The sequence below is a fragment of the Lissotriton vulgaris genome, chromosome 3_1 (genome assembly GCF_964263255.1).
Source record: "Lissotriton vulgaris chromosome 3_1, aLisVul1.2, whole genome shotgun sequence".
Taxonomy (NCBI): Eukaryota; Metazoa; Chordata; class Amphibia; order Caudata; family Salamandridae; genus Lissotriton; species Lissotriton vulgaris.
This window is the reverse complement of record NC_141689.1, coordinates 302,333,136-302,353,923: the sequence shown is the minus strand read 5'-3', so window position 1 is coordinate 302,353,923 and position 20,788 is coordinate 302,333,136. Positions and strand designations below refer to the sequence as shown.

Sequence of the window (20,788 nt, the reverse complement as noted above, 5' to 3'; positions counted from 1 at the left end):
AACTCGTGAGAGTGAATGCTGCGAGATGGTGTCTGCGGCATGTGTGTGTCTAGTTGGGAAGTGCTACTTCTGGACATTGAGATATGTGTGCAGTGAGGGTGCTGGAGCGTGATTGGCTGGAGCTGGCTGGCATGCCAGGCTCCAGGAAGTCTGGATGGGTCTGCCCGGTGGTGAGTGGGAGATTAGCATGAGTGATGTGTGGGAGGAGTGTACCTGTGTCCTGGATGGGCTGGGTTTTCCCCACACAATGCTGGCTCCGCCCCCCTGTGGTGTGACTGATGTCCCTAGCCCTGCCAGTGAAAGAAAGGGGTGGTTGGGCCATCAAGGGTACTCAAGAACCAGCTGCGACTGGTTCCGCCCCCACCCTGCACCTTCAGACAAAGGAATGTACTGTATAAAAATGGGGCTGTGTCCCCACAGAAGTTGTTCTCTTCCAGGATCCTGCCTGAGGGGGCTGCTGCTGCTGTTGCTGGGCCAGAGGACCGCCACTTGGACTGTCTCCCTGCCTGGAGACCCAGTGAGCTGGCTCTGGGCCCAGCTTTGCCCCCCTGCCTGCCTAGGAGGACTTTGCCTGGACTTTGCTGAACTTGTGCTTCCCCTGAAGCGCCTGGAAGCGCTTTATTCTGTCTGCCAGCGCTGGGAGCGCTTTATCTCCCTGAGGGCACTGGGAGCGCTTTGTTCTGCTTCTAGCGCTTAAGAGCGCTTTATTTTGGCTGTAGCGCTGGGGAGCGCTTTATTTGTAAAGGCCGGTGCCCACCCGGCATTGGACCCGTTTTTGCCGATTTCGGCATATTGCCCACGGGTTTGTTGACCCCCACAGCGAGTGCCCACCTCGCTGGATATTTCATTAACACGGGAGCCCACTCCGTGTTGAAATCACCGCCGCAGCCCAGGAGTGTTTTTAAACGTTGCCGGGCCGCTGCCAAGTGCGACCCGGAAGTGCCCGCCTCCCTGCTCGGGGCCGCGCTGTCATTGGCGGACACCCGAGGCAGGAAGCCAGGCAAGCTGCAGCAGGACGTTGCCAGGTCTGGAGCAACCCGGAAGTCCCGCCCTTGAGCCGCGCTGGGATTGGCCCAGCTGGGGGAAGCTGCAGGGAAGCCCGAGACACCAGCGCCGGATCGAGTGGGGCCCCCCCGGGGAACGGGAGGGCCCGCCTGGCACCTGGTGAGCAGAACAGAGGATCACCGGAGGCCGCCCGCAGCTGAGGAGAGGAGCCGCTGCTGAGGAGAGGAGCCGCTGCTGAGGAGAGGAGCCGCTGCTGAGGAGAGGAGCCGCCGCTGAGGAGAGACGCCGCCGCTGAGGAGAGACGCGCAGCACCAGCAAAAGTCCCGGTGAGTGCTGCTCCAGTTCTCGAGGCTCCCCCCAACCCAAGGCATTCCTTAGAGCCTGAGAGAGGCTCCAGCAACGGGCGCATTGGTCCTTGGGAACCCCGAGGCTCCAGGTGGCATTTCCTTCGTTTTCGAGCCTAAGAGAGGCTCGTGTGGGCATTACTTGGTTCTCGGAGTCCCCAGGAGGGGGACTCCAACTACGCCCCCATTTCGTGTTCGGAGCCCTGAAAGAGGCTCCAGGCATTGTGTGCAGAGCCCAGTGGGGCTCAGGGGGGCATTTGTTCTACAGAGCCTGCGAGGCTCCCCAACCCAAGGGCATTGTCGGTTCTGGAGCCCTGAGAGAGGCTCAAAGGTGCCACAGTGTGTTTAGAGCCCCAGAAAGGCTCAGGAACATTACGTACTTTAGAGCCCAGCGAGGCTCTTTGGGGGACAGTAGATTTGGTCAGAGCCTGCGAGGCTCCAGCGTTGACCCTCATTATCTACACCAGTTGCCCAGCACTTTGTGGGCAACTGCCACGTTTAGGCCCCCTGACATTGGGACACAGGGCGTCCTAGCCCCAACAAGGCCAGAGGGCCTAGGGACAGTCACAGGTGGTGACTTACGTGAGTTTGGCGCAATTGTTCATTTTGCTTACACCTCTGAATGTATTGCGATGCGTCATGTGCTTTGTCCTTTTACACCGCTGAATGTATTGTGATGCATCATGTGTTTTCTTTCTTACACCCCTACAGGTATTGTAATACTTAGGTGGTTGTTTTCTCCCTAGTGCAGGTGGTACTAGCGAGGCCCAGGTCCCTAGTGTAATCTCCTAAGATAGTGAGGGTTGCATAGGTGGTGCTCACCTGGTACCAGTAGTGACTGGTTGTATGTTATCTTTGTGCTACAGTTTTACATCCTAAGTGCTATTTTTAAAAGTGTTACTTCTAAAAGTGCTGATTCCTGACAGTGGTCCAGGTGGCCCTGTCTTGTAAATATCCCCTGTAAATTCTGCCCGTGCCTCTGGCACAATGTAAAGTGTGTGTTATCTAATGTATGTTTATTGTAATACAAAGGCTATTTTTTATATAACCTTGTGTGGAGTTTCCTTTGTGGTGGGCCTTGGGTGTTGTTGCTGGGGTGTGTGCGCAAATACTTAACTCATATCGCCTCCAAGTTTAGCCTTGACTGCTCGCGCCACGTTACCTAGAGGGCGAGTAGGGGTTATCTTGGCGTGTAACTCCCTTGCCCTGACCTTAGGAATGGTGATCCCTGACTGACCTCGACGCGAGTCTTGGCCAGCCAGGGTCCCGTTTCTAACAGTGTGTGTGGGGGGCTCTGGGTGTGTGTGTGTGTGTGTGGGGCTCTGGGTGTGTGTGGGGGGCTCTGGATGTGTGTGGGGGGCTCTGGATGTGTGTGGGGGGCTCTGGATGTGTGTGTGTGTGTGGCTCTGGGTGTGTGTGTGTGTGTGTGGCTCTGGGTGTGTGTGTGTGTGTGTGGCTCTGGGTGTGTGTGGGTGTGTGTGTGTGTGGCTCTGGGTGTGTGGGTGTGTGTGTGTGGCTCTGGGTGTGTGTGTGTGGCTCTGGGTGTGTGTGTGTGTGGGGCTCTGGGTGTGTGTGTGTGTGGGGCTCTGGGTGTGTGTGTGTGTGTGGGGCTCTGGGTGTGTGTGTGTGTGGGGGGGCTCTGGGTGTGTGTGTGTGTGGGGGGGCTCTGGGTGTGTGTGTGTGTGTGTGTGGCTCTGGATGTGTGTGTGTGGCTCTGGATGTGTGTGTGTGGCTCTGGATGTGTGTGTGTGTGTGTGGGGCTCTGGATGTGTGTGTGTGTGTGGGGCTCTGGATGTGTGTGTGTGTGTGTGGCTCTGGATGTGTGTGTGTGTGTGTGGCTCTGGATGTGTGTGTGTGTGTGTGGCTCTGGATGTGTGTGTGTGTGTGTGGCTCTGGATGTGTGTGTGTGTGTGTGTGTGTGGCTCTGTGGGTGTGTGTGTGGCTCTGTGTGTGTGTGTGGCTCTGTGTGTGTGTGTGGCTCTGTGGGTGTGTGTGTGGGGCTCTGGGTGTGTGTGTGTGTGTGGGGCTCTGGATGTGTGTGTGTGTGTGGGGCTCTGGGTGTGTGTGTGTGGGGCTCTGGGTGTGTGTGTGTGGGGCTCTGGGTGTGTGTGTGGCTCTGTGGGTGTGTGTGTGTGGCTCTGGATGTGTGTGTGTGGCTCTGGGTGTGTGTGTGGCTCTGGGTGTGTGTGGGGCTCTGGGTGTGTGTGGGGCTCTGGGTGTGTGTGTGGCTCTGGGTGTGTGTGTGTGGCTCTGGGTGTGTGTGTGGCTCTGTGTGTGTGTGTGTGTGGCTCTGTGTGTGTGTGTGTGGCTCTGTGGGTGTGTGTGTGTGGCTCTGTGTGTGTGTGTGTGGCTCTGTGTGTGTGTGTGTGTGTGGCTCTGTGTGTGTGTGTGTGTGTGGCTCTGGGTGGGTGTGTGTGTGGGGCTCTGGGTGTGTGTGTGTGTGTGTGTGTGGGGGGCTCTGGGTGTGTGTGTGTGTGTGGGGGGGCTCTGGGTGTGTGTGTGTGTGTGTGTGGCTCTGGATGTGTGTGTGTGGCTCTGGATGTGTGTGTGTGTGTGGCTCTGGATGTGTGTGTGGGGCTCTGGATGTGTGTGTGGGGCTCTGGATGTGTGTGTGGGGCTCTGGATGTGTGTGTGGGGCTCTGGATGTGTGTGTGTGTGTGGGGGGCTCTGGATGTGTGTGTGTGTGTGTGTGGCTCTGGATGTGTGTGTGTGTGGGGCTCTGGGTGTGTGGGGCTCTGGGTGTGTGTGTGTGGGGCTCTGGGTGTGTGGGGCTCTGGGTGTGTGGCTCTGGGTGTGTGTGTGTGGCTCTGTGTGTGGCTCTGGGTGTGTGTGTGTGTGGCTCTGGGTGTGTGTGTGTGTGGCTCTGGGTGTGTGTGTGTGTGGCTCTGGGTGTGTGTGTGTGTGTGTGTGGCTCTGGGTGTGTGTGGCTCTGGGTGTGTGTGTGTGGCTCTGGGTGTGTGTGGCTCTGGGTGTGTGTGGCTCTGGGTGTGTGTGTGTGGCTCTGGGTGTGTGTGTGTGGCTCTGGGTGTGTGTGTGTGGCTCTGGGTGTGTGTGTGTGGCTCTGGGTGTGTGTGGCTCTGGGTGTGTGTGTGTGGCTCTGGGTGTGTGTGTGTGGCTCTGGGTGTGTGTGGCTCTGGGTGTGTGTGTGTGGCTCTGGGTGTGTGTGTGTGGCTCTGGGTGTGTGTGTGTGGCTCTGGATGTGTGTGTGTGGCTCTGGATGTGTGTGTGTGGCTCTGGGTGTGTGTGTGTGGCTCTGGGTGTGTGTGTGTGGCTCTGGGTGTGTGTGTGTGGCTCTGGGTGTGTGTGTGTGGCTCTGGGTGTGTGTGTGTGGCTCTGGGTGTGTGTGTGTGGCTCTGGGTGTGTGGCTCTGGATGTGTGTGGCTCTGGGTGTGTGTGTGTGTGGGGCTCTGGATGTGTGTGTGTGTGGGGCTCTGGGTGTGTGTGTGTGTGTGTGTGTGTGGGGCTCTGGGTGTGTGTGTGTGGGGCTCTGGGTGTGTGTGTGTGGGGCTCTGGGTGTGTGTGTGTGTGGCTCTGGGTGTGTGTGTGTGTGTGTGGCTCTGGGTGTGTGTGTGTGTGTGTGGCTCTGGGTGTGTGTGTGTGTGGCTCTGGGTGTGTGTGTGTGTGGCTCTGGGTGTGTGTGTGTGTGGCTCTGGGTGTGTGTGGGTGGCTCTGTGTGTGGGTGGCTCTGTGTGTGTGTGGCTCTGGGTGTGTGTGGCTCTGGGTGTGTGTGTGTGGCTCTGGGTGTGTGTGTGTGGCTCTGGGTGTGTGTGTGTGGCTCTGGGTGTGTGTGTGTGGCTCTGGGTGTGTGTGTGTGTGGCTCTGGGTGTGTGTGGGTGTGTGTGTGTGTGGCTCTGGGTGTGGGTGGGTGTGTGTGGGTGTGTGTGTGGCTCTGGGTGTGTGTGTGTGTGTGGCTCTGGGTGTGTGTGTGTGTGGCTCTGGGTGTGTGTGTGTGTGGCTCTGGGTGTGTGTGTGTGTGGCTCTGGGTGTGTGTGGCTCTGGGTGTGTGTGGCTCTGGGTGTGTGTGGCTCTGGGTGTGTGTGTGTGTGTGGCTCTGGGTGTGTGTGTGTGGGGCTCTGGGTCTGTGTGTGTGGGGCTCTGGGTCTGTGTGTGTGGGGCTCTGGGTCTGTGTGTGTGGGGCTCTGGGTCTGTGTGTGTGGGGCTCTGGGTCTGTGTGTGTGGGGCTCTGGGTCTGTGTGTGTGGGGCTCTGGGTCTGTGTGTGTGGGGCTCTGGGTCTGTGTGTGTGTGGGGCTCTGGGTCTGTGTGTGTGGGGCTCTGGGTCTGTGTGTGTGGGGCTCTGGGTCTGTGTGTGTGGGGCTCTGGGTCTGTGTGTGTGGGGGCTCTGGGTGTGTGTGTGTGTGGGGGCTCTGGGTGTGTGTGTGGGGGGGGCTCTAGGTGTGTGTGTGTGGGGGGGTTCTGGGTGTGTGTGTGTGTGTGGGGGGCTCTGGGTGGGTGTGTGTGTGTGGGGGGCTCTGGGTGTGTGTGTGTGTGTGGGGGGCTCTGGGTGTGTGTGTGTGTGTGGGGGGCTCTGGGTGTGTGTGTGTGGGGGGGCTCTCTGTGTGTGTGTAGGGGGCTCTGTGTTTGTGTGTGGGGCTCTGGGGGTGTGTGTGTGTGGGGCTCTGGGGGTGTGTGTGTGTGGGGCTCTGGGGGTGTGTGTGTGTGGGGCTTGGGGGTGTGTGTGTGTGGGGCTTGGGGGTGTGTGTGTGTGTGGGGGGGGGCTCTGGGTGTGTGTGTGTGGGGGGGGCTCTGGGTGTGTGTGTGGGGGGGGCTCTGGGTGTGTGTGTGGGGGGCTCTGGGTGTGTGTGTGTGTGGGGGGCTCTGGGTGTGTGTGTGGGGCTCTGGGGGTGTGTGTTTGTGTGGGGGGGGCTCTGGGGGTGTGTGTGTGTGTGGGGGGGGCTCGGGGTGTGTGTGTGGGGCTCGGGGTGTGTGTGTGTGGGGCTCGGGTGTGTGTGGCTCTGTGTGGGTGTAAATGCAATAGGTCATGCATTTGTGAGCTATTAAGCTATTGGCAATGTAAATGACAATGCCATTTAGTTAGGATTTTAAAAAAAACCAATGTCATGAGCAATGCCAACAGCTCTACCTTTAATAATGCCGAGACCATTGCATTGTAAATGCTTGTTGAGTTTGGAGGCCAGGTATTCAGGTTTCCCTGTGTGGAGGGCATTATGCGTGAGGCAGGCGGTTCTGAAGCTGCCACACCTCTCTATTGGGAGCCATTTCAGATCTTTGAGTGTGGGTGCAATGTGCTCAATTTTTCTGACTCTGGTGACCATTCTGGCTGCTGCGTTTAGAGTTTTGAGGGGGGCTAGGTGGGATTTAGCTGCACCGGTGAGGATAGCATTTCCGTAGTTGAGTCTGGATAACACCAAGTATTGGGTGGCTTGTTTGAGGTCGTTGGGCGGGATGAAGGGTTTTATTTTGTTGAGAAGCTTCAGATTGAGGAAGGCACTCTTCGCTCAGTTCTTGATGTGACTGACCATGTCAAGTTTGGGTCTAGGGTAAATACTAATGATTTGGTGGAGTTAGCCAGAGTGAGATTACAGTTGAAAGCATCGATTTCTTTAGGCCATTCCATGATTTGGGGGGTTCCTTCTTTGTGTAGAAGAGGAGAATTTCAGTTTTGTCTTGGTTTAGTTTGAGGTGGTTCATGGATAGCCAATGCTGGACTTCTTTAAGAGTTTTGTTTAGTCTTTGAATATCTTCAAAGGAGGGCGTTTCCAGATCTGGGTGTCGTCTTCATAAAGGTGAAAGGTGATGGGTTGGTGGGGGGTTGATTAGATATTGTTTGGGTAATGTGAAATAGGATAAGGTGATGGTCAGACCAGTCCACAGGTAGGATCTGGTCTATCATGATAGTGTGCTGTTGGGAGATGTTAAATGATAACTTGGGGATTTTTACTGCAGATATCACCAACCGAAATGCCCAATGTGCTGTAAGTGAACTATCTGCCTACAAATGTGCATTTGTAGATGCTGAATATGCCTGTATCCTCTGAGACCAGCCTTCCATGTTTTTGTGGCTTTGTGAATAGTTGGAAATGGAGAACAGCCTGTTGTGGTGGTTATTTCAAGATAAGGGGATACATAATATTTGAGGTATTGCTTTAAATGGAAGATAAGTTGAGGTTCGAGGCATGTGGGCTGCTGAATTCATATCTGTGCATAGATCGCCGCCTAGTGTTGGGTCCGGATGATTGCACATTGTTGTCCTGGAAGAGTCGTCGAAGTATCACGAGATAGGTGGCTCCTCCCCTGGACTACAGTGTGCATGGGCATCCTCTCCATCCTTAGATTGTTTTTTTACGCCATTGGGTTCGGATGTACTTTCCTTTACTCGAAATTCGGAATCAAAACTACACTCTCTAGAGGCCAAAAGGCCTTCGGTATCATCGGTATTGTCTCGAATCGGTGCCAACAGCTTCTTTACAGACTTTAATCACTTTGGGACGTCGAATCAGGCAGCGGGCCTTCTCGGCGCTACGCGACCTATCGTCGATGGAAAAGAGCCCATTTAAAAGATGTCCTCTTTGTAACTGTTAATACCCACATATCGATAAACACCCAGTTTGTAACAAGTGTTTATCTCCCGAACATAACGAAGCCGACTGCCTAGCCTGCGCCCAATTTCGATCCAAAAAGACACTTCGGACTCGACGGGCCGCTAGACTCATCATGCAGAAACCAGCGCCAGAGCCAGATAATATCTTTGGCGACGAAGTCAATCTTGTCGAGGCCGAAGAATATGAACAACTGTCGGATCAGGAATCTGAGCATGACAGACTACTACATCGAGGAGGATGAAGACATTGTCGAGGTAGGGGACGACTAACAAGGGATGGGAGCCGTAGAGGACGACTCCAGTGATGAACCGGGCCCAACCGTGAGTACGGGGGCCTATACCTTTACCTCCATGGTTCCACAGGCTCAGGTCGAGGCATCGCCACAAGGCCTTAGCCAAGATCTCGAAAGACATTCTATAGCCCGCAATACAGCCAGGCTAAGAATATTCACAAAGAGCCATCGGATCAACATACTCCGAGATTGGTGATATCGAAACCAAAAATGGTGGAACTGATAGACTACACGGTCTTCGGACCACACTACGCCGATCCATCGGAGTCGGCACCGAAGAAACTCGTCGACAATACAGTCTTTGGGCCCAACTATATCGATCCATCGGCGTCTAATACAAGGGTCGTCGAGCTTTAAACCAGCGGCCCTATATCGACTCCAAGACAAAAGGGCGTCGAACCGAAAACATCGGCGTTGACGGCCGACAACACAAAAAAGAGACTCGATCCAAAGAAGGTTGTCTACCCCAAACTAAAAGGCGACAAACCATTGGCTCCGGTAAAGAAAACAATCGAGCACAAGAAAATCGAGCCGAAAAAGGCCATCGAACCAACACCAAAGGGCGTCGATCCGAAGACATCGGTTCCAAAATCGACCCAAGGACACAAGGCCATAATCGAACCGAAGAAAACGGTCGACACAGGAAAAACTTCGGCTCCAAAGACACAAGCACTACAGAAACAAACTGTAGCGCCACAAAAAAACATCGGAACGATTAAGTTTGGCCTCCCAACTTCCTCGAAAACAAAGACAAAACAAACTAAGCAAAAGACTTTGGCTAAAACACCCACAACTGCTGAACAGGAAGTCCTACATCCAACTCTGAATCAGTTGAACAGTCAAAACTTTACATCGACCCAAACTCTGGGAAAGTCACTCTCTACAAGAGGAAAATAAGACCAGAGCCTGAAAGGAACTTACAATATACCACTCAAAAAGAAAAGGGACTGTTCTACCTCACCTATTCTGTTTGAGACTATTCAGCCAACTAGGCCTAACCAATACTCCTATACACCCACACACTCCGATGAGGAGGTGGATGAGGAATATAATCAGGAATACAGCTACCCATTAGACACTGACCAAGACAGTCGCACTCAACCATGGGCTGACCCAATACTTCCTGGTGACTCAACACATTCCTGATACACCTGCAAACCCTGCTAGGCCTTCTCCTACAGAGGACACAGCTGCTTTTAATTCATTAATCGAAAGGGCAGCCCTCCATCACAATGTGGACATGCATGCAGACCCTGTGGAGGAAGATTTCCTCTGAGACTTTTGCCACATCAGAAATAACAGTTAAAACACTACCTATGTTGAAAGGGGTACTTAAACATGCAGGAGACCTATTTAAAGATACCACTAAGGCAAGGGTCATTAACCCAAGAATAGAGAGGAAATACAGGCCAGCGCCTCTAGACCCTACATATATTAAGGGACAACTGCCTTTGGATTCTTTAGTGGTGGCAAATGAACGTAAACGTGCATACTCTCAAACTACTGGGGAAGCTCCACCTCCCGACAAAGAATCAAAAATCTTTGAGGCTTCGGGAAAAAGGGTAGCCGCACAGGCAGCTAACATATGGAGAATATCTAACTCGCCAGCCCTGTTAGCTAGGTATGACAGGGCACACTATGATACCTTAGAAACACTTCTCCAGCATTTACCTGATGACACTAAGACAGCAAAGTCTATGGGAGTCCTACAGTCACAGCAACATAGGGGCTCCTTTCATCGCTCAAGTTACAGGGGGGCTGCAAGAGGCAACTCATCACAGCAGACCACAAGCTACAAGTGAAACACACAAACCACCTACAATAAGAACAATAGAGGTGGATACCGGGGAAATAACAACATAGGCAGAGGACGAGGGAACAACACCACCAGATCCTCTACCAATACTAAGCAGTGACTCCTTTGTGCTACCCCCAGACCATATAACACTGGTCGGGGGACGATTTCAACAATTCCTACCAGTCTGGGAAAACATCAATACAGACAAGTGGGTAAGGCAAATATTCCAAAATGGCTATTGCCTAGAGCTAACCTCCACACCACCCAACATACCTCCAAAAAACCGTCCTATGTCTGTAGAACACCTAAACTTATTGCAGCAAGAAGTCATCAGCATGCTGCAAAAAGGGGCCATAGAACTAGTACCATTAGAACATCAAGGTACAGGAGTATATTCACTATACTTCCTCATCCCCAAAAAGGACGGGTCTCTCAGACCAATATTGGACCTCAGACCCCTAAATCATTACATCTTATCATAACATTTTCATATGCTCACTCTACAACAAGTGTTACCACTGTTGCAGCTGGGAGACTTCCTCGCAACATTAGATCTCAAAGATGCATATTTCCATATCCCGATACATCCAGCTCACAGGAAGTATCTCAGGTTCACGCTATTAAATCAACATTACCAGTTCAAGGTCCTTCCATTTGGTGTAACAGCTCCAAGGGTGTTCACAAAATGCCTAGCGACAGTGGTTGCACATTTAAGAAGACAACATATTCACGTCTACCCGTACCTAGACGACTGGCTAATAAACGCAGTCAGCCCAGCAGTGTGCCAGCCACATGTCCAAAAGAATTCACCAACCGCACAGCCTAGGCTTCACGTTAAACTACCAGAAATCTCACCTTCAGCCATCCCATGTACAGCAGTACCTGGGAGCAACAATAAATACTCTGACCGCAAAGGCATACCCAAACGCTGCAAGAATACACAGTATGCAGCTACTAATCAAAAAATTCAAGCCCCAACACTCGCTCTCTGCTCGAGTGTTTATGCAACTCATAGGCATGATGGCCTCCTGCATCTTCATAGTCCCCCATGCCAGACTACACATGCGTCCGTTACAGGAGTGCTTAGCACGGCAGTGGAACCAGGCTCAAGGACAATCAAAAGACCTAGTGTTGGTAACCAGTCGTGCATACAACTCTCTGCATTGGTGGAATCCACAAAACCTTTGCAAGGGACGACTGTTCCAGGAGCCTGTACCACAAATAGTGTTGACAACGGACGCATCCCTAATAGGATGGGGAGCCCATGTCATTCAATACACAGTACAAGGCCTATGGACAGTACAACAAAAGAAAATGCACATCAACTTGCTAGAAATGATGGCAATTTTTCTGTCAATGAAAGCGTTCAAAGTACATTTATGCAACAAAGCTGTGTTGATCCGGACGGACAACATGACTGCAATGTACTACATACAGAAACAGGGAGGAACACACTCTCCACAGCTATGACATCTAGCACAAAACATGTGGAAGTGGGCCATTCAAAGAAACATTTTTCCCATGGCGGAACACCTCCCAGGCAAGGACAACCAAATAGCGGATCTGCTCAGAGATTCACCCCACAGTGCTCCAACCATACTTCCAACAGTGGGGACAACCAGAGATAGACCTGTTCGCCACAAAGGAAAAGGCAAAATGCCAGTACTTTGCCACCAGGTTCCCACATCCGCAGTCGCAGGGGAATACGATATGGATGAACTGGTCAGGAAGATTTGTGTACGCTTTTCCCCCAGCACCGTTAATACCGCTAGTGGCACACAAACTACGCCAGCATTCACTGACCCTGATCCTGGTTGCTCCAACATGGGTGAGGCAACCATGGTACACAACGTTCAAATGGTGGTCCCATTAGTCTGGTTAAAACAACGTTTATGTTCCAGACAGGTGAAGGTGGGTATTTTGGGGGAATTATTCTTTTGAGTCCCTCCATGAATGCCTTAATTGCAGGTACTCTGAATAGCGAAAGATGCTGTCTGTTCTGAAGATAAGCTGCGATGGCAGCTAAGTGTATTCTTATAGATGAATAGGCTAAATTGCAACAATGTAGGTGCAAAAGATAGTAAATTATATTTTGCGTTGAAGCATCTAGTGGGTTTATGTCATTGTTATTGCAGTAAATGACAAAACGCTTCCACTTCGCAGCGTAACAAGCTCTGGTTGTAGGTTTTCTTGCCTCTTTGATAATGTTCATACAGTCAGGAGGTAAGTTTAGGTGCCCAAACTCTAAGACTTCAGGAGCCAGATTGCAAGGTTCAGTTGTTGCGGATCTGGATGTTGTATGTCTCCATGGATCTGAGTGAGTAGAGTGGGTGTTAGCCGCAGCCTTTGATGAGGCACCACGGAAAGTTCCAGGACAACAATGTGCAATCATCCGGACCCAACACTAGGCGGCGATCTATGCACAGATATGAATGTCAGCAGCCCTACATGTCAAGAACAGATGCATACTGGTAAGTAGCATATTCCTTTCCATGTTGAGGCTAGTATCTTAAAGTCTAGTGTGGGATTAGGAACATGTAAGGCCACTGATGGTGGTTGGAGGGCCTTTATGAAAGCGAACTGGAGCCATGATTGCTACGTTATGAAACTTATTTTGTATTTGAATATTCTGTGTACTGTAGATTGCTTAAATACTTAACATGATTTTGAGACTACACTATATTTTTTATTTATAGGATACTTACTCATATGTTAGATCTACTGCCCCAGCTGTGGCCTACGACAGCAAGCAGTACTACCAACAGCCTACGGCAACTGCAGCTGCAGTTGTAGCACAGTCTCAGCCATCTGTAGTAGAATCCTACTACCAGACAGGTAGGTCAGTTAATCTAAATTGTATGTCTATTAATACCATCACTGTGTAGTTCACAAATCCATACTTGGATCAAGCTTCAGGAAGAGCATTTGAAAGCAAAGGTTCTAAACCTGGCAATGCATTTGCCAGGTGTGGAATGTGCAATACTGCCTCAATCTACATGCAAAATTAACTTGGCTATTTTTTAGTATCCCTTAAATTGTCTTTAATTCTAGTAGAGAGCATTGTCCTTTTCCCACTTCATCTCTTAGGATTTGTTTGCTTTTTAGGTCGAGCCTGGGAGGCGCATGTGCTGCTCTTCGAGGCATGATGTATAAGAGTATGGACTTGAAGCGCTGCCCACTCTCTACCCATATTTGTCATTGGCTTGACATTGTCCTTCATAAATGCTGGCTTCTGATGCATTAATAGGCATAGTTCCTCCTTGGTACCGCCTTGTCTTCATTTGTAACCTCCCATGAGGACTGGCTCTTTTACTTTGATTGTTACAAAGTACGACTTTTCTAGTCTGTAAGCACCATTTTCTTTAATGAGTTTCTCCCGCGACAGGTACGACATGCTTTCCTGCAACATTCAGCGTGCCATGCGTGCTTTTACTTTCCAAACAGTCCGGGACCAAGGCTGCCTTTGTTTGATATGAAATAGGTCTCGCATTTACAAGAGTTTGAGCTAATTGCATTATACTTGACAATGCCTTTTATTTATGTTAATTATCAAAACCGATAAATAAAAGGCATTGTCATTTACTATGCCAATAGCTTGAACTCTTGGAAATGCGAGACCTATTGCATGCAAATGCTTGTTTGAAAACGAGACTAAGATCAGATCAGTTAAACCTGCTCTGGGTGTCTGCGTTGATTAAATCCTGACCAAACCCATGCTAAGCTCACTGTTAATAAGATGATGTGTGTAGGGAACAGCAATTGCAATTTTTAAGTGCAACATCAAAGCCATGAACTTGAATGCCCAGTGAGTGGCTACTCTAACCAAGGACCTCTGAGATTGGGTTAGAATTAAATCCCTTTGGTCGAGAGAAGGTGGTGGAGGGCATACTTGGCAGGTTCCATCTTACCCCAGGCAAGTTAGAATTTAGCCACACCTTCTTATCCCAATAGGTGTGAAAATGCCTGGGACTGTGGGGTATTTATCCGTTTGACCTGGATTCTGGCTTCCAGCCTACTAAGTTTTGAATGTTCTGCAATATTTTCTCGCACATTTTCATTCAGATGCGTACGTATCAGTTTGAGTTTAGTCGTTTAAAATCTGCAAATTGACATGCCTTGATTTTGCAGAGTAAACCTTTTACATTGTTTGTGATATTGCTAGATTTCCCAGTATCCCTTTATGGTGTGTGTGTGTGTGTGTATATATATATATGTATATATGAATGTATGTGTGTGTGTATATATATATATATATATATATATTTTAATTTTACCTTCACAGAGTGCTCATCAGTAGGAGGGACTGTTACTATTTGTAACGTTTTAAAACTTGTTTCCATAGTGAATAAACATATGTTGCAATGGCATTTTAAATACTTTTTTTTAACCTTTTAAGTTGCTCCAAAAGCAGCGTACAGTCAAGGTGCTGCGCAGTATACGCAAGCTCAACCAACTCGACAAGTGACTGCCATAAAACCGGCGACCCAAAGTCCAGCTACAACTACATTTTCTATTTATCCAGTGTCTTCCACTGTGCAACCTGTAGCAGCTGCCGCTACTGTTGTTCCATCCTATACTCAAGGCGCTACATATGGTACAACAGCAGTCACTTACTCTGGTATGTGCATCTTTTAAATTGTTTTTAGCACATCTTACCTCCTTCCTAGGAAACAGAAATCTACATGCTTGGGTATGTGAATTTATGCATGCTGATGGCCATAATTGATAAACAATAATGGAAAGTGGGTTCAAGACCTGTTGTATGTCATAGCATACTTTTGTACTATATTTAGTGTACTTGAGGTTCATGTCATTTTATAAATATTCCTCTTTAATGCTAAATACTGTTTCAATGCAGAATAATGCTTCTCTTCTTGTAGAGGAAGATACAGCACTTTGAGGACAGAATGGTCCATTCACATTTTGACACTTTACGTCTGAGTCTTTGTTTCCTTGCTGGAATTGCCTTGCCACTATTAACGTTTTCATTGCTATATGGACATGTTTTGTGGATATATATTTACGAACACATGTAGGAACATTTCATTAAAATAATCTGTCATCGAAAATTGGAATTTAATGTGAAACATTAGACTTTTTTTTTTACCACTGTGTATCATGAAGGCCTGGGGGTAAAGAGTGCTACTCAAAAGGATGCTCTTTCTCACAGGCAGGAAAGGCTCCTCTGGGTAGGGAACATTCCAGCATGCAGCAAAGTCAGCTTGCAGGTAAGTACCAGTAGCAACGAGCTTAGGAAGGAATACCTGATAAATGTTGAGACTTTAGGGCTGAACTCGACCAGAAGTATAATGTGAAGGTTTTGTACGTTGAAGGACAGTGCTGATATCCCAGACACTGAGTTAGTCAGAATAAAAAGTTTTTTTGTATTGAAATGGGATTAAGATTCCTCTGCAGTCCCAGATTTTGTTTAAAAAAAAAATCACTCTGCAAGAGGAAGACTTTACCTTCCCCAAGCCCTTCATTGCAGAACGCAAGTCCTAGCCATCAAGGTATGATGCCACCTCAGACTCATTCCAGGAAACATATGACCTCATCCCCCTTAACCTATCATCAGAAAGCTTTGCCGTTTGATCACAACGTCACTTTTCAAGGGATTTTAGCAAAAGGTGCTGCCAAATCCATATGCTTTTAGAGAGATCACAGAGCAGGCCACTTGTAGTTTTTGAAACTTTAAAGCTTGGAGATACTGCTAATCTGTTTCTTGCAGGTTATTAGTTGGTTGCCACAACAAATTTGGATGACCTATTGATGTTGTCACAGCATATCAATGAGGAAGTCTTCATTGCTGCATTCAACTGGACTGGAGCAGGAAGTGTAGCTGAAAATCCAGATTCTCATAATGCTTGATAATCTATTTATGCGCCAGAGAGACCCTGAAAGGCACAAAATGAGGGTCTAGGCCGACACTCTAAAGCTGTAGTGCAGGTAAATATTACAAGCGTAGCATTTTTGAACCACCATCAGCGTGTGCATGAATCCTGTTAACAATTCCAGTTTAAGCCAGAACCGTAGTTTTTGCAGCGTGAATCTTTCTGGATTCACTATGCTGTGCATATTCCGCGGTCTTGTGGTTGGGTCCGGATTCGTAGTCTTTTCTTTGTTTATTATTTTTTTTTTTTTGTAGCCCTTGTGGGCGTCGGCGTCACACCTCCTCGGGTGCATTTCCGGTGACGTCGGCATGCTTCCTGCGGAAGCTCCCACTCTTGGGCGCCATCTTCAGATTCTTTTTTCCGCGGTCGGGTCTGGATCGTTCCCGTTGGGCTCCAGACATTTTAGGAGAAAGTACTGAAAAGAGTGGAAGTTGGAGGAGATTTTGGAAGAAGAAGACTAAAGAAGACCTCGCAGAACATTGACGAGGAGAAAAGAAGGTGAAAACCTCGAACTTCGACGATCGTCGACGTCCACGCGGTCAGGGAGGCCTGAACGCACGAGGATGGACAACACGCCGTTCAAGTTCTGCCCGAACTGCAGACACAAGTACGCGCAGAAGGACCAGCACCCGGTTTGCAACCTTTGCCTACCGGTAGAACACAGAAGCGAGGACTGCAACGCCTGCGCCGTCTTCGCCCAGAAGACCCTTCGTGTGAGGAAGAGACAGAGGGTAGCACACGCCGCCCTCGAAGGAAAATCCCAGACGCCATCGCTGTACGAGCTGGGGATGTCCTCGGAGGAGGAGGACAACGCTGCCGCCAAAGACGACAGCTACACGGTCGTAGAGACCGATTACAAGAAGACGCCTGATAAGGTAGGAGACTCGACGTCCCACAAGAACACGAGAGACTCTGAGTCTCGAAAGTACGAGGCCAAGAGCCCGAAGGCGCCGACGCAGCGACATCTGCCGTCCGCGACCACAAGCAGGCCCAGCGGATCCTCGGAGAAGGAGTCCCTGGCGCCGAAAGCTGTTGACCAGCAGAAAGCGTCGAAGATCGTCGCCGAAAGGGACCGATCGACGTCGAGGGAGAAAGACCCTAAAGCCTCGGCACCGTCCAAGGACCCGAAAGCCAGTTCAACGTCCAAGCCGTCGACGTCGAAAGTCTCGCCGCCGAACCAGACGACGAAGAGAGGGGCCGAACGTTCCGAAGCCGAAAACGCGGCCGAGGTGGAAAGGAAAAGACGTCGGCTAGAAGCAGAGATGGCAAGCCTCTTGCAGCGGAGAAAGGAGGTCGCCGCCGAGATGAGTGCCTTCACGATTCCACACAAGACCAAGCACGCCATGCTAGATCTGGTCGAGGAGGAAGAGGAACACGTCGACGACCATGTGCCTAGCGACGAGATGGTCGACGACCGGGAAGCTGAAGAGAATCCCTACGAGGATTACAGCTATGAGGACGAAGAGGGCAGTAGGTTGGACGCCGAGTCGGCCACCTCTGACCCACACGAGGAGGATTACCTAGACGTCGACACCGAGAGCCCGGAAGAGGCGGTCGACTCATACCCCTCGAGACCCTCGCTGCCGGACGACATCGGGGCATACAACTCGGCGATACAATCGGCCGCAACTGCATTCAAGTTAAAGCTCGACGAAGAAAAGCAGAAAGCAGACTTCCTGCTAGAGACATTGCTCCCAACACAAACAAGAAGCCAGTTCCTTCCAATGCTCGACAGCGTCTTGGCTCAGGGAAAGGAAGCGTTCAAAGAGCCCGCAACATGCAAGGCGGTAACTCCCAGAACAGAGAAAAAATACAAACACTCCTCGAAGGACCCGGCCTACATTCGAGGCGAGGTCTCCGCTGACTCCATTATCACGGCCACAGCTAGGAAGAGGGCGAGCGTATCCACTACCTCGGGCCCACCACCGGATAAGGAGAGCAAGAGGATGGATCTGGTGGGGAGAAGGATCGAGCGGAATGCCGCGACCCACTGGCGCATGGCTAATTCCAACGCCCTGTTAAACAGGCACATGTACCTGATCATGGAGGTGCTGGGGCAGTTGGTGAAGGACCTACCCCAGGATGCCAGGCAGAAGGCCGAAAAATGGATCGAAGAAGAGAAAAACGCGGCAAATTCTTGCCTTAAGACGGCCCTGGACGGAGCAGACACCGCCAGCAGGGGATGATGGCATCGTGCATCCACCTAGTGCCGAATGTGCGGCTCCACATGAGACCCATGCAAGAATGGCTCCAGGAACAATGGTCACAGGCTTCTGGCAGTTGGGAGGATCTTGTGTTTGTGACGCACGCAGTGCAGAAGGAGATGACATGGTGGACCTTGGAGAACTTAACAAGGGGACAGCCTCTAACACTCCCAACTCCGACAGTGACCATCACCACGGACGCATCCCTGAAGGGATGGGGCGCTCACATGGAGGAACTCAAAGTGAGGGGTCTTTGGACGCCAGCAGATGCGACAAAGCACATCAATTACCTCGAATTGAAGACAATCTTCCTTGCACTGAAAGCCTTCCAGACAAGACTGTACAGGCAAAGGGTGTTGCTACAGACAGACAACACCACGGCGATGTTCTACATCAACAAACAGGGTGGAACACAGTCAACAACGCTTTCGACGCTGGCGCAGGAGATATGGAGGTGGGCCATCCCTCTCCAGATAGACCTGCTAGCCATACACCTACCAGGGAAGGAGAACATTCAGGCAGACTGGCTGAGCAGACCGACCTCGGCATCCCACGAGTGGGAGCTCAATGCTCAGGAGACAAGGAGGCTGTTCAACAGGTGGGGAACACCATCAGTGGACCTGTTTGCAACACGCCAGAATGCGAAATGCCGAAACTTCGCATCCAGACAACACGAAGAAGGGTCCCTTGGGAATGCCCTATGTATAGATTGGTCCGGGAAATTTGCGTACGCTTTTCCCCCCGATACCACTGATACACAGAGTACTGAGCAAGTGCAGAGCGAGCACCATGACCCTGATACTGGTCGCGCCACAGTGGGCGAGGCAGACATGGTACTCGCAGATCATGGAGATGGCGCAGTGTGCACCCCACAGATTCGGCAGGAGAAAAGACCTGCTCTCCATGCAGAACGGAGAGGTGCTGCACCCAGAACCAGAGAGCATAAGCCTAGTAGCATGGCTCCTGAGGACATAGAGTTCGCACATTTGAAACTGCCAGAGAGCACCCTCAGGGTCCTTCGGGAGGCACGAAGGCCCAGCACAAGGAAGTGCTATGTCGCAAAGTGGAGGAGATTCACGATGTGGTGCAGGAAGGAGAGACGCCACAATAAAATGAAAAAGGACTCCAAGATACTGAAGTACCTGACACACTTACTGGAGAAAAACCTCAGCTCGTCCTCCTTGAGAGTTCACCTGGCGGCTATAGTGGCATACACAAGGGGTTAGATGGGCAGAAGCTTCTTCACATCACAAGTTGTAAAGAGGTTCCTGGAAGGAGCAAAAAGGATTGCACCACCCAAGCGGGTGCCACCACTGGCATGGAACTTAAACGTGGTTCTAACGGAACTCATGAAGGAGCCCTTCGAGCCGCTTCACAAGGCCTCCTTGAAGATGCTAACTATGAAAACTGCTTTCCTGGTTGCAATTACGTCCTTACGCAGAGTGAGTGAGCGAGCTGCAAGCGCTAACGCTACAGGAGCCCTACTTACAAATACACAATGACAGGGTGGTGATGAGGACCGACCCACACTTCATGCCGAAGGTGGTGTCCAAGTTCCACATGAACCAGTCCATACAGATACCAAGTTTTTTCCAAAAACCAACCACTAGCGCAGAGCGAGCTCTGCACACCCTGGACGCCAGAAGGGCGGTCATGCATTACATTGAAAGGACAAAAGGACACAGGAAAACTAAACAGTTCTTTGTGTCGTTCGCCAACAGTTACATGGGCAAGGCAGTGACTAAGACCACTATTGCACGATGGATCGCGCAAACAATCCAACTCTGCCACAAAAGGGCAGGAGAAGAACTGGCAGAGGGGGCACGCGCCCACTCCACTAGAAAAAAGGGGGCTACAATAGCCTTCCTGGCCAATACACACATACAAGACATATGCCTGGCGGCAACATGGGCTTCGGTGCACACATTCACAAAGCACTATTGCGTGGATGTTCAGATGAACAAAGAAGCACAAGTCGGACAAAGGGTGCTCCAGCATATATTCAGAAACCAGAGCTCATCTTCCACCCAGCCCCCACGGAAATGAGAAACCGCTACGAAATCTACGCACAGCATAGTGAATCCAGAAAAATTCACGCTGCAAAACGAATAGTTTCTTACCTGTCGGTGTAGTTTTGCAGCTTGAAGATCTTTCTGGATTCACTAGCGAACCCACCCACCTCCGCCAGAAAGATGAGGCTGGAGAGAGAAGAGGTGGTCAAAAAAAAAAAAAAGGGAAAATAGGAGGAGAAGAAGTAAGAGAATATAAGGACAAGTGGTAAAGAAATTATCACCTGAATAGAACATTGCCATTGCTTCGGAAAAGAAAGAGACAAGGTAAAAAGAATCCGAAGATGGCGCCCAAGAGTGGGAGCTTCCGCAGGAAGCATGCCGACGTCACCGGAAATGCACCCGAGGAGGTGTGACGCCGACGCCCACAAGGGCTACAAAAAAAAAACCAAAGAAAAGACTACGAATCCGGACCCAACCACAAGACCGCGGAATATGCACAGCATAGTGAATCCAGAAAGATCTTCAAGCTGCAAAACTACACCGACAGGTAAACTATTCGAACTGCGACATCATAGGTCACCGTACTATTACTGGAAAGCCCTTAAGAAAAGAAAGCACATTGATTATGGTCTGCCTCTAAAAAAGTGGCAGCTTATAAATGGTAAGTTCCCCCACTCCGCT

General features: G+C 50.5%; 1 protein-coding gene across 3 annotated transcripts in view; it reads left to right on the top strand.

Moving 5' to 3' along the window:
- Positions 1-20,788, top strand: part of ZFR (zinc finger RNA binding protein) — a 691,036-nt gene that overhangs the window by 108,017 nt on the left and 562,231 nt on the right. For all 3 annotated transcript variants that reach the window (XR_015309278.1, XM_086960497.1, XM_086960498.1), the window contains 2 exons: positions 12,697-12,835; positions 14,397-14,618. Coding sequence is in view for 2 of the 3 variants with exons in the window: in XM_086960497.1 (XP_086816623.1) it covers positions 12,697-12,835; positions 14,397-14,618 (361 nt within the window). In the remaining variant the exon portion in view is untranslated. The remainder of the gene's footprint in view (positions 1-12,696; positions 12,836-14,396; positions 14,619-20,788) is intronic.